General features: G+C 37.2%; 1 protein-coding gene across 2 annotated transcripts in view; it reads left to right on the top strand.

The window, feature by feature from the left end:
* UGGT1 (UDP-glucose glycoprotein glucosyltransferase 1) overlaps positions 1–13,038 on the top strand; it is a 111,428-nt gene that overhangs the window by 72,976 nt on the left and 25,414 nt on the right. For both annotated transcript variants that reach the window (XM_010837951.1, XM_010837952.1), the window contains 6 exons: positions 397–528; positions 1,317–1,447; positions 4,802–4,897; positions 7,700–7,802; positions 8,044–8,123; positions 8,588–8,777. In XM_010837951.1, the coding sequence (XP_010836253.1) occupies positions 397–528; positions 1,317–1,447; positions 4,802–4,897; positions 7,700–7,802; positions 8,044–8,123; positions 8,588–8,777 (732 nt within the window). The remainder of the gene's footprint in view (positions 1–396; positions 529–1,316; positions 1,448–4,801; positions 4,898–7,699; positions 7,803–8,043; positions 8,124–8,587; positions 8,778–13,038) is intronic.

The following is a 13,038-nucleotide window of genomic DNA, read 5'->3' on the forward strand; positions in this document are numbered from 1 at the left end:
AAGTCCAAGTTAATTTATATACTACGTACTTTTGATTGTTGTGTAGTTTTAAAACTTTTTATAAAATGATGAGTGTATTTGATGTTTCAGTTAGAAAAAAGGTTCTCTCTTGAAATTAACAAGATTTAAAAATGCATAATAAAGATACCATGAATTATAGTTTGCCAATTAAACTATCACATAAAGGACCAGGAAAAGGAAATAAGCAATTACTTGTTAAGTGAGAGGTTGGGAAAAAACGGGAGGAAATGTGGAAAATGGAGACATCATAATGTTAATTATTAAAATTAGTCATAACTTTCCTCTAGAGCATTTTATGATTTATTCATGTGATTATTAATTTTTGTGGTTTTCATAATAACAATTACTTTTCCTTAATAACAATTACTTTCCTAGGGCATGGATTTCAGTCTTTTTAAAGAGGTCTTTGAGTCTTCCAAAATGGATTTCATTTTGTCTCATGCCATGTACTGCAGGGATGTTCTAAAGCTGAAGAAAGGACAGAGGGCAGTGATCAGCAATGGAAGGGTAAGGATTTTGTCCTGAGACAAGGTTGCCTTCAAATTAGATGAGTGAACAGTCTTGGCAGCATTCTTCTCTGAAGCTAGTAAACTCTTCAACAGAGCCACTTTTTCCGAAGGTGATTAGGGCTTATGCAGTGCTGGTGATCATTACTGCCCCCTTGTTTCAAAGGAAGTTTGCTCATTTGGACACAAATGTCCTTACATGAAACCTTCCTCCTGTTTAGTTTTGCCCTGTGAGTGTGTAAGATGGTGAGAGTGTGGTTGCTCTCAGAACATAAATTCCTAAGACCTTTGATACATAAAGTATTTGTATCATGTGGGGATTAAGTTTATGGTTTGTGCAGTTTATATGAACTTAATTGGTTTATGCTTAGAATACTTCATAAATATCTGCACATGTGAAAATGAGACTAGGCAGACATACTAAACTTGAAACTCTTAGCACTTAGGGTGAAATCTCTGGTATCTACCACTGCATTTCTATTTTGGCTTTTTTATTATATTCAGTGAGAATTAATGAAAATGATATTGCTGTTTTATATCAGAGTTTGTTTACTGTAAAAATAGTGTAAAATATTCGAGTCTACACTCTGTTGAGTGTGGAGGAATTGATAAGTGGATAGCCATATGAGTTGATTTGGCTTTTATTTTCACTTTTTCATTGATTTAACTTAGACATAAACATGTTTTGGGTCTGTAAAGTGATTTGGTTTGTAAGGTGGCCTGAGGACAACCCAGGGCTTCTTTGCAGCCTGCTGATTCCAGCACTGACTGCCCTGCTCTCTTTCACAGATCATTGGGCCACTTGAGGACAGTGAATTCTTTAATCAAGACGATTTCCACCTCCTGGAAAATATCATCTTAAAAACTTCAGGACAGAAAATCAAATCTCATATTCAGCAGCTTCGGGTAGAAGAAGATGTGTAAGTTTTGCCATAGAAGAAATTAATCAGTTCAGGTCATAGGGGCTATCTTAATTGGACCTTCCTCATTCTTTAAATGGCACCCCACTCCAGTACTCTTGCCTGGAAAATCCCATGGACGGAGGATCCTGGTAGGCTGCAGTCCATGGGGTCGCTAAGAGTCAGACACGACTGAGTGACTTCACTTTCACGCATTGGAGAAGGAAATGGCAACCCACTCCAATGTTCTTGCCTGGAGAATCCCAGGGACGGCGGAGCCTGGTGGGCTGCCGTCTACGAGATCACACAGAGTCGGACACAACTGAAGTGACTTAGCAGCAGTAGCAGCAGCATTCTTTAAAAAAAAAAATGTTAAACATCTATTCCAAGATGTTTTATCTCTAGCTTTAAAATATAATAATTGTCTTCATTTCAGGTTTACTTATTTTTGCTTCCACTAAATGAGTTAATTTTTCAGCAAGCTGTTTAAAGAACTGAATTCTCTCCATTTTGATTTTTTAAAAGGTTTTGATTGTAAAAATTTCAAACATATGCAAAAGTAGAGGGGTGATTTTATTTCTTTGGAATACTTATGGAAAGACATACTTATTCCTAATTATTTCTTTAATTACCCTTCAGTTTTATTTTCAGGAAAAAAAGGCAAATTAAGTGTTTCTTTTTCTTTATTTACTAATTATTGAATAATGAGTTTTTTGTTATGTAGTCCAAAGGTGATGATGATGAGTTGATTATTATTGGTTCTTTACTGTTATTTTAATCCTTTTCAGTGTTATTACTAGCTTATGTATTTTAATAAGTTATTTCTCAAAGGAAGAAAAGTAATTATTTGATTGGTCTATGTACCTGCAGTGTAACTGAAGCTCATATTCATATTCACATGGTTTTTGGCATTAAATATCAAATGCATGTATAATTGGAGGATGTATGTTTATGTTTAATGTTGATGAACCATGATACCTTTTTCCACAGAGGCTACAGCATTTTACTTTCCCATCAGTAATGCATAAGGGTTCTAATTTCTCCACGTCCTCATCAACGTTTGTTATTTTTTATTTTTTTTATAATACCCATTCTAAACGAGTGTGGTATCTCCTTGTGGTTTGTCATACTCCCCTAATAATTAGTGATCTTGAACATCTTTTCATGTGCTTAATAGACCATTTGTCTATCTGGGAAAACATCTGTCCAAGTCCTTTGCTCATTTTTAATTATTTATTTTGTTGTTGAGTTGTAGGAATTCGTTTATATTCTGGATATCAATCCCGTATAGCTGTGTGATATGCGGATGTTTTTTCCCCATTCCATGGATTGACTTTTCACACTCTTGATAGTGTTCTTCGATGCATAGTTTGAGGATATAGAATTTTAAAGTTTTTCTGTTTTCTTCTTTTCTTCATGTGTTTCATCATAGCATGATGTTGCCGAGTTTGAGATGCATGTCTTAGTGTTGACTTTGATAGCTACCAGAGTAGCCTCTTTGCCAAGTTTTATGTGATATGAGAAGGAATCTTTTTTTATCTCAGCCAAACTGGGGTCACAGATAAAGAGGTTTTGTTCTACCTCATTTAGTGCTCCTTGTTTTAGCCTATGAAACACCTCCTGGAAACAGGCCAGGAGCTGACCTGTGACTTGAAGCCTTGTGTCACAGGCATAGGCTTGCTGTGTTCCTTGGAGCACTCCCTCTCTGTCTCTGGAGCCTGTGGAGGGGTCCCTTGGAGTCCTTGTGGACTGTATAATTGCCAGACTACGCACAAAAGACTTGTCTTTAACCAACTAGAGATGTACTAGGTGGGTCCTGGGTGGATATAGACATATAAGGTAGCTTTGGGCTTCCTTGGTAGCTCAGTTGGTAAAGAATCCACCTGCGATGCAGGAGACCCTGATTTGATTCCTGGGTCGGAAGATCCACTGGAGAAGGGATAGGCTACCTGTTCCAATATTCTTGGACTTGCCTTGTGGCTCAGCTGGTAAAGAATCCACCTGCGATGTGGGAGACCTGGGTTTGATCCCTGGGTTGGGAAGATCACCTGGAGAAGGGAAAGGGTACCTACTCCAATATTCTTGTCTAGAGAATTCCATGGACTATATAAGTCCATGGGTTGGCAAATAGTTGGACACAACTGAGCAACTTTCTCTTTCTTTTTCACTTTCAAGGTAGTTATGGGGCTACCAAAAGATTGATGCTAAAACTTTTAGGGTTCTCAGAGTGCCCTTGCTTGCCTAGGGTTTTCCTTAGTGACAGGACTGCTCCACCTTGGAGTGGCCCCTTATGACAGCCACAGCTTTCATGCCTGACCCAGACCTGCAGCTAAGAGGCCGTCCTCAGCTCCCTAAACCCCAGTTGTGACCTCTTTAATCGAGGTACTCATCCCAGGCCCCATTAGTGTCCCTTGACATATTTTGTGACAATGTTGACACATCACAGGAAACAGATGACCTATTTTATTTTGTTTTCAGAGTTATATTGAGAAGTACCAGGGTATATAATTTAATATAGTTGTTTGGTTCAGTGAGAGAATGGATGGGCTTGATTCTAGTTCAAATATATTCACAAATATTCTCAAATATATTTTAGCATTCTTAGAATTCAATCCTTGGTTCAGCAGACTAGAGCATTTTTTTTGAGTCTCATGATTTACTGTAAAATCTTCCTTGGTTAGAAATCAAGTTAGGAGGGGTGGGGAATGTGGAAGTGCTTTTCAAAGTTGTTTACTGTAATGTTGACTGTAATAGTGTAATAGATAATGATATATCCATAAATATAATACTATGCAGTTATTGAAAATATTGATGTACCCCAACAAAATAATGTTTGTAATATATTATTAAATGAAAAATCAGGTTACCAAATAATGTAGTACCACTTTTGTGTGTATAGATATATATATATTTTACAATATAGAAGAATTATGAACTGAAGTGTTTTCAACACTTATTTCTTAAATATGCTATTATTGTGTGTATCTCCATTTTCTCCTTATGTATTTTTTTCCTGAATGTTTTTTTTTGTAAATTGTTACTCTAATGATCATAAAAAATAATAAAGTTATTTAGAAGAGGGTGAGGGAGACATAAATGACACTGGCTGCCTGCTCTGGGCCAGGCTCTGAGCTAGGTGCTTTATTTTGTATGTTAGGCCAGTGCTGGTTTTATAAGAGCTGCTCCAAGTAGCTGCTGCCTCCATTTCACATATGGAAAAATCAACACTAACTGCAGGGCTATAAAACTAATCAGTGACACAGATTGTTGTTTTTTTTCTCATGCCTGTTGGTACAAAGTTTATTTCTTCAAACCATGTCATTGGCATTCAGTACTTAGGTTGATTGCTAAATTTTCACCAACCACATCTTTCAGGGCCAGTGACTTGGTAATGAAGGTGGATGCTCTCCTGTCAGCTCAACCAAAGGGAGATGCAAGAATCGAATACCAGTTTTTCGAAGACAGACACAGGTATAGAATCAGTGTTGAATTTATGCATATTTTTGTTTTCCTCAGCTCCTTTATTCTTCCATTTAAAGTGTATTTGTAAGTGTGATGTGGTTTTTATATATGTTTATATTCATATGTAGAACTCATAACAGAGCTCAGTTGCATAAAAGTTGACATTTATTTCTAAATCAATTTAAAGTAGTTCTGAGTACACCCTTTGAGAAAACAGAGCTTTTAATAAAGCAGATCAGCTTAATTTTATGATATTAAAGAATAAACAGTTGTTAAACCACTTGTCTCTTCATCTTTTTTTGAAACCTGTCTTGTTTTCAATAAAATAAAAATAAGTGTAGCATTATAAGGAACTCTTTTGTCTTTTGTCTTTTTGTCTCTTGTTTTCCAGTTTTTTATTTTGAAAAGTTTCAAACTTGGAGAATAGTTGAAAGACTATTACAGTGAACACCCAAATATCTTTAACCTAGATTCACCAACTGTTGACACTGTGCCACATTTATCCATATGTGTGTGTATGTATAGTATACATACAATATAGATACATACATATAGTATACATACAAAATTTGTATTGCATACAAATGTAACGTGCATTCACATTTTTGGCAACCATTTGAAAATATGTTGTTCAGTTCAGTCACTCAGTCATGTCCCAACTCTTGTGACCCCATGGACAGCAGCACGCCAGGCCTCTCTGTCCATCATCAACTCCCAGAGTTTACCCAAACTTATGTCCATTAAGTCAGTGATGCCATCCAACGATATCATCCTCTGTCGAACCCTTTTCCTCCCGCCTTCAATCTTCCCCAGCATCAAAGTCTTTTCAAATGAGTCAGCTCTTCGCATCAGGTGGCCAAAGTGTTGGAGTTTCAGCTTCAACATCAGTCTTTCCAATGAATACTCAGGACTGATCTCCTTTAGGATAGACTGGTTGGATCTCCTTGCAGTCCAAGGGGCTCTCAAGAGTCTTCTCCAACACCATAGTTCAAAAGCATTAGTTCTTCGGCACTCAGCTTTCTTTATAGTCCAACTCTCACATCCATGAGAGTCTCACATACATGACTACTGGAAAAACCATAGCTTTGACCAGAAGGACCTTTGCTGGCAAAGTAATGTCTCTGCTTTTTAATAGGCTGTCTAGGTTGGTCATAACTTTTCTTCCAAAGAGTAAGCGTCTTTTAATTTCATGGCTGCAGTCACCATCTGCAGTGATTTTGGAGCCCCCCAAAATAAAGTCTGCCACTGTTGCCACTGTTTCCCCATCTATTTGCCGTAAAGTGATGGGACCGGATACCATGATTTTAGTTTTCTGAATGTTGAGCTTTAAGCCAACTTTTTCACTCTCCTCTTTCACTTTCATCAAGAGGCTCTTTAGTTTTTCTTCACTTTCTGTGATAAGGGTGGTGTCATCTGCATATCTGAGGTTATTGATATTTCTCCCAGCAATCTTGATTCCAGCTTGTGCTTGTAGACATTGTTATATATCATGGATATATTCTTTGGCATCTGTCTCCTGAGTACTGACAGTATCTCCAGCAATTTAAATCGCTGGCATACCTCAACAATTTAACCTTGATAAAGCAATATTATGTAATATCAGTCCATTTTCCGATTTCTCCGAAGCCCAGTAATGACCTTTTACAACTGTTTGTCGTTTTGGTCTAGCTCACACATTGAAGTTAGTTATTGTGTCTCTAGTCTCTTCTGAGGTAGAACAGTTTGAGGGTTTTTTTGTTTATTTGTTTTTTCAGTCTTTTATAACATTGACTCTTAGGAGTCCAGGCCAGTTGTCTTGTGGAATGTCCCACAGTCTGGGTTGTTTTCTCATGATTCGATTTAAGATTAACTTGTCTTTAGGAAGAGCTCCTATAGTTGATGTATGCAGCCCTTACTTTACCAGTCAAGTGTATATCTTTTTGCACCTCAGAATCACCACAGAGACTTTAGATGTAGAAGCCTGCATGCTACTCTTCTATGATTTTGATTTAATTAGTTTAGAGTAGATTGGACTTTGGTTTAATTGATCTGTGCTTTCTCACAGTCAGTCCTGGTGGGGATAAAATTTGAACAGACAATTTGCCATAAAAATATTTGTTTAATTATGACTCTCATGTCTAGGAGTGCATTAATTCTCAAGAAATTTCCAACAGTGATACAAAGTGGTTGTGAGAAGTTCTTTACAGCTTGAAAGCCATCTAAAAGTCTAGCAATAAGGAATAGCTTAAGTAAACTACAGCATGTTCACTTGGCAAATTGAAGATTATTTCTTTTTCAGGATATTAATGTATAACAACGTGGAAAAATCTTTATAATATTTACAATTTCTGGGGGAAGGAATGAAGTCATTATAAGGTTGCTGATATCTTATAGGTGTATCTGATCTTTATATAGGCATATAAGGAGGACTGTATAGAAATGTCATATAGTGGTTGAGTTGGGATGGTGAGATTTTATGATTATTTCCTGTTTCTCTCTTTTGCAAATTTCTTGTAATATTCTTATATTTCTTTTACTATTTGAAAACATCAATTTCTTCTCTCCTTACAACCTTCTTGCCAAGAAATAAAAATTGGCATAATGTTCCTTAACTGTTAAAAACAAGTATTAGAAACTTTGAGAGGGTTTTGCAAACTTTGAGGTGGACATAATCACGTAGTTGACCACCATGTAACTTATTGTTTTTTGGAAAATGCTAAGAGAGTTGATTAGCTGTATTGGATGTGTTGTCTTCCTGCCCCCACCCCGCCAAGAAATCAACTGTTTCCTATTTTCCCCCAGAGTAATGTTTTATCTTTTTGATCTCTGTAGTGCAATTAAACTGAAACCCAAGGAAGGGGAGACATACTTTGATGTCGTGGCTGTCATTGACCCTGTCACCAGAGAAGCACAGAGACTTGCCCCATTGCTTTTGGTAGGTAAAACTGCAGAGGCAATGCCCATGTTTTGTCCCCATGATAGGTAAGTGTGATTTTGATTGTGCACTAGAGCTGTGATTTCTAGGGATTTACCCAGTGCAGAATTTATAGGATTTATTATCTTTGTTTTTTTTCTTGAGATACACATTTCTGAAGAGAAAATATAAACATTTTGTCTCGAGTATCAGTCACTTTGTAGGAAAAATTTTTGTTTTGTCATCTGATTTCCTCTTTTAGGTTTTAACTCAGCTGATCAACATGAATCTAAGAGTATTCATGAACTGCCAATCTAAACTTTCCGACATGCCGTTAAAAAGGTAAAACCAACTGGCTAAGAAATCAACCCTTGGAAAAAATTGCACTCAGTCTGAAAGCTAAAAAGTGAATGTAAAAGATCAAAGGGATTTATATATGGACATCATGTTTAGAAAAAAAATCACTTACTGAAGTTTTGCTAAATTTCTAAGAACTAATCAAGAGTTTGAAGAACTTAGTATGAGTGTGGGAGCTGGGGGCACAAGCATTTCCCCTCCCCACAAAATGCAGGAAGGAATGACGTCCCCCCCAACCCCACCTCCCCTGCTCTCCTTGCATCTTCAACAACCACAGGGCATACAGTTAGGGCAAAAGATGGTTTTGGAAACACTTTCTTACTGTGGAAGGAAGGTCTTCCAAATCTAGTTTGTCTTAAGTCAGTTGTTTATCTGTGTAGATATGTATAAGCTCAAAGGTTGTGGTTGCATTAAAAAAAAAGTTTAACATCTTTCCTTTTCCATTTCAGCTTTTACCGTTATGTCTTGGAACCAGAGATTTCTTTTACTTCAGACAATAGTTTTACTAAGGGGCCAATAGCAAAATTTTTGGATATGCCACAGTCTCCTCTGTTCACTCTGAACTTGAACACACCTGAGAGTTGGATGGTAGAGTCTGTCAGAACACCATATGACCTTGATAATATTTATTTAGAAGAGGTAAGAGTATCATTGCTTCCCAGTATCTAATCCCACATAACTCTGTTGAAGATGTTGTTATGGTAGTCTCTGATAATCTCCCTACAGTCTAGGAGTGCTTCTGAAACAGTAGTGTTCAAGTAACAGCCTCATTGAGATCTATATCACACACCATAAAATTCATCCTTTTAAAGTATACAGCTCAGTAATTTGAGTATGTTCACAGAGTTGTGCAGCCATCACCACTATCTAACTTCAGAAAATTTTCAACACCCCTAAAACTAACTCCATTCAGTTCAGTTCAGTTCAGTCACTCAGTTGCGTCCAACTCAGCGACCCCATGAACCACAGCACACCAGGCCTCCCTGTCCATCACCAACTCCCGGAGTTTACTCAAACTCATGTGCATCGAGTCGATGATGCCATCCAACCATCTCATCCTCTGTTGCCCGCTTCTCCTCTTGCTTTCAATCTTTCCCAGCATCAGGGTCTTTTCCAGTGAGTCAGTTCTTTGCATCAGGTGGCCGAAGTATTGGAGCTTCAGCTTCAGCATCAGTCCTTCCATTGAATATTCAGGACTGATTTCCTTCAGAATGGACTGGTTGGATCTCCTTGCAGTCCAAGGAACTCTCAAGAGTCTTCTCCAGCACCACGGTTCAAAAGCATCAATTCTTCGGTGCTCAGCTTTCTTCACAGTCCAACTCTCACATCCATCCAAGACTACTGGAAAAACCATAGCCTTGACTGGACTAACTCCATACCCATGAGTAATCACCCCCAATTCCCCTTGCCCTCTGACAACCACTAACCTATTTTCTGTCACTTTTTTGTGACTGGCTTCCTTCACTTAAATTATTTTCAAGGTTCATTCATATTTTGGCATTTATTAGTACTTTATTCATTTTTATTGCCAGATAGTATTCTATTGTATAGATATACTACGTTTTATTTATTATTTATTATATCCACCGTGTGGCTGTATCACTTATAGACATTTGGGTTGTTTCTGCTTTTAGACCATTATGAATAATGCTGCTAGGAGCATTTGTACATAAGTTTTTGTAGATATGCTTTTCTTTCTCTTGGGTATATACATAGGAGTGGGATTGCTGGATCAGATGGTAATTTTATGTTTAACTTTTTAAGGGATTGCCAAACTGCTTACCAGAGTGATTTGCCCTAATAACAAATGACATTGAGCATTTTTTCATGTGTTTATTGGCCATTTGTGTATCTCCTTTGGAGAAATGTTTATTCAAATCCTTTGCTTTATTCAAATCCTTTAAAAATTGACTCATCTTATAATTGTTGAATTGTAGGAGTTCTTTTTATATTCTGGATACAAGTCCCTTATCACATATATGCCTCACATACGTTTTCTCCCATTTTATATGTTGTCTTTTCACTTTTTTGATGGTGTCCTTTGAAGCATATAAGTTTCTAATCTTCATAAAGTCTAATTTTCCTATTTTTTCATTTGTCACTTATGCTTCTGGAGTTATATCTAAGAAACCATTGTTTAGTCCCAGATCACAAGGGTTTACGCCAGTGTTTTATTTTAGAACTTTCACAATTTAAAACTCTTACATTTTTGAAAACTCTTACTTCCTTGATACATTTGGAGTTAATTCTTTGTATATGGTGCCAGGTAGAGTTCCAGCTTTAGTCTTCATATGTGGCTATACAGTTGTCCAAGCACCATTTGTTTTAAAAACCTATTCTTTCCACATTAGATGGTCTTTTTGCCTTTGTCAGGAATCAGTTAAACCCTAATGTGAAGGCTTAATTTTGGGCTGTCAGTTCTAGTCCATTGATCTGCGTGTCTGTCCTTAGGCTAGTACCACATTGTCTTTTTTACTGAAGCTTTGTAGTAAGTTTTCAAATTAGGAAGTGTGAATTTTCCAGTTGTGTGTTTTTTTTTCCCAAGGTAATTATGGCTATTCTGGGTTCTTTGCATTTTGAAATCAGCTTATTAATATCTTTAGAAAAAGCTGCTGTGATTTTAATAAGAATTTCATTAAATCACTAAATCAGTTTAGAGAGTATTGCCTTCTTAACAGTATTAAGTGTTCTGAACCATGAATATGGGATATCTTTCCAATTATATAGGTCTTTAATTTCTTTCAACAGTGTTTTGTAGTTCTTAGTATACAAGCCTATACAAGACCATGCCATCTGCAAATAGAGTTTTAATTCTTTCTTTCCAATGTGATGCCTTTTATATAATTTTCTTAATGTATTGGAAAAATTTTAAATTACTGATTCAGTCTCTTGCTGTAGGTCTGTTTAGATTTTCTGTTTTGTCTTGAGTCAGTTTTCAAAGTTTGTGTATCTTAGGAGTGTATCCATTCTATCTAGGTTATCTAATTTGTTGGCATACAGTTTTTCATAGAATTTTCTAAAATTTAAATTTAACAGCTGTGTTTCCTTTATCCTTGCTTATTTCAGTAAGTTGGCTCTTCTCTTTTTCTCTTGGTCAGTCTAGCTAAAAGTTTGACATTTGTTGATATTTGCGAAAAACAAGCCTTTGGTTTCATTGCCTTTTTTTTTCTTTTCTTTCCGTATAACTGTGTTTGGAGTCCCTAAGGTAATTGGTCCTTTTCCCCTAACCCATTTTCAAAGATAGTTCAATTTCATTTCACTTATGTCTCTTACCAGCCCTCACTCTATACCTAGCTTAGAGTGTATTAACAAAGGAACTGAAAGACATGGTCTTTACCTCCAGGGAACTTACAGTGCCTCAGAGCCTCCTTCCCTTTTAAAACATTTGTCATTGTGTCTGCCCTTAATATCTCCTATCACGGTTGAACCCTATTTTCTGGTTCTGTCTTCTTGGGAATTGGGAGACTGGAAACTTGAGCATAGTTACCAAAGGACTTTGCAGACTTCTTTTCGTGAGGCTGAATAACTCAGTTTCTTAAAGACGAATCCCTGTGCTCACTTCAGTGGCACATACACTAAAACTGGAAGAAGAATCCTTTAGGTACTAAGCTGATTGAAGCAGAAAGAGACTGTGTGTGTGTGTGTGTACACACTTGCCCTTTCCCAATCCTATCCACCATATTTTTAAAAAATAAAGAATACAGTTCTTGCCCTTGAGGAACTAACTTTTGTTGAAGAAATTATAGAATGGCCACAAAAAAGCACTAAGGAATATTGCACAGAAGTATAGAATCAAATGCAAAGCAAGTTTCTTTCATATTTCCCAGGGTTTTTGCTGCTCTTTTTTAGGCTTCCTCCAGTTTCTCTACATTCCACTGAAAATATAGAGCCTGAGACTTGTGAGCATGTGGGGGTTTCCCTCTTAGCTCTTAATATTATACTTTTGGAATTTAGTATTGCAGTAACATGTTAAGCTCCAAATAGTTCCATTATCAGCATTAGATAAGGCTATAAAACCAAGCCTGAACTAGCCTGGGATAGAAACTCTTTAATTGTTAGTTTGGTGCAAGCGTAATTATGATTTGGGGCCATGAATTTTAAATCATTATAACGAGGCTCAAACACATCTTTATTAATCAGAGTAAGAACCATTACAATTAACATGCTTTTGCCAATGAGAAATAAGTTTGTTTAATCTTGTAGCATACAAATTCATGATTTGAGATTTGATGAACTCGTGGAAAGCGTTTTCTGCCTCCTGCTGGTGTGGAAGCTTTTTCCAGGCATGAAGTTGTCAGTATGTTTGCAGAAGTGGTAGTTGGTTGGCAAGAGATCTAGTGAATTTGATAGATGAGGCAAAACCTTATAACCCAATTTGTTCAACTCTTGAAACATTGTTGGGTGTTGTTGTAAAGAAGAATTAGGCCCTTTCTGTTGACCGGTGCTGGCTGCAGACATTGTAGTTTTCAGTGTTCAGTTCAGTTGCTCAGTTGTGTCTGACTCTTTGCGACCCCATGAACTGCAGCATGCCTCCCTGTCCATCACCAACTGCCGGAGTATACCCAAACTCATGTCCATCGAGTCTATGATGCCATCCAACGATATCATCCTCTGTCGTCCTTCTCCTCCCGCCCTCAATCTTTCCCAGCATCAGGCAGGGTCTTTTCAAATGAGGCAGCTCTTTGCATCAGGTGGACAAAGTATTGGAGTTTCAGCTTCAACATCAGTCCTTCCAATGAACACCCAGGACTGATCTCCTTTCGGATAGAATGGTTGGATCTCCTTGCAGTCCAAGGGACTCTCAAGAGTCTTCTCCAACACCACAGTTCAAAAGCATCAATTCTTTGGCACTCAGCTTTCTTTATGGTCCAACTCTCACATCCATACATGACTATTGGAG

This window comes from Bison bison, unplaced genomic scaffold (genome assembly GCF_000754665.1).
Source record: "Bison bison bison isolate TAMUID 2011002044 unplaced genomic scaffold, Bison_UMD1.0 scf7180017864088, whole genome shotgun sequence".
Taxonomy (NCBI): Eukaryota; Metazoa; Chordata; class Mammalia; order Artiodactyla; family Bovidae; genus Bison; species Bison bison.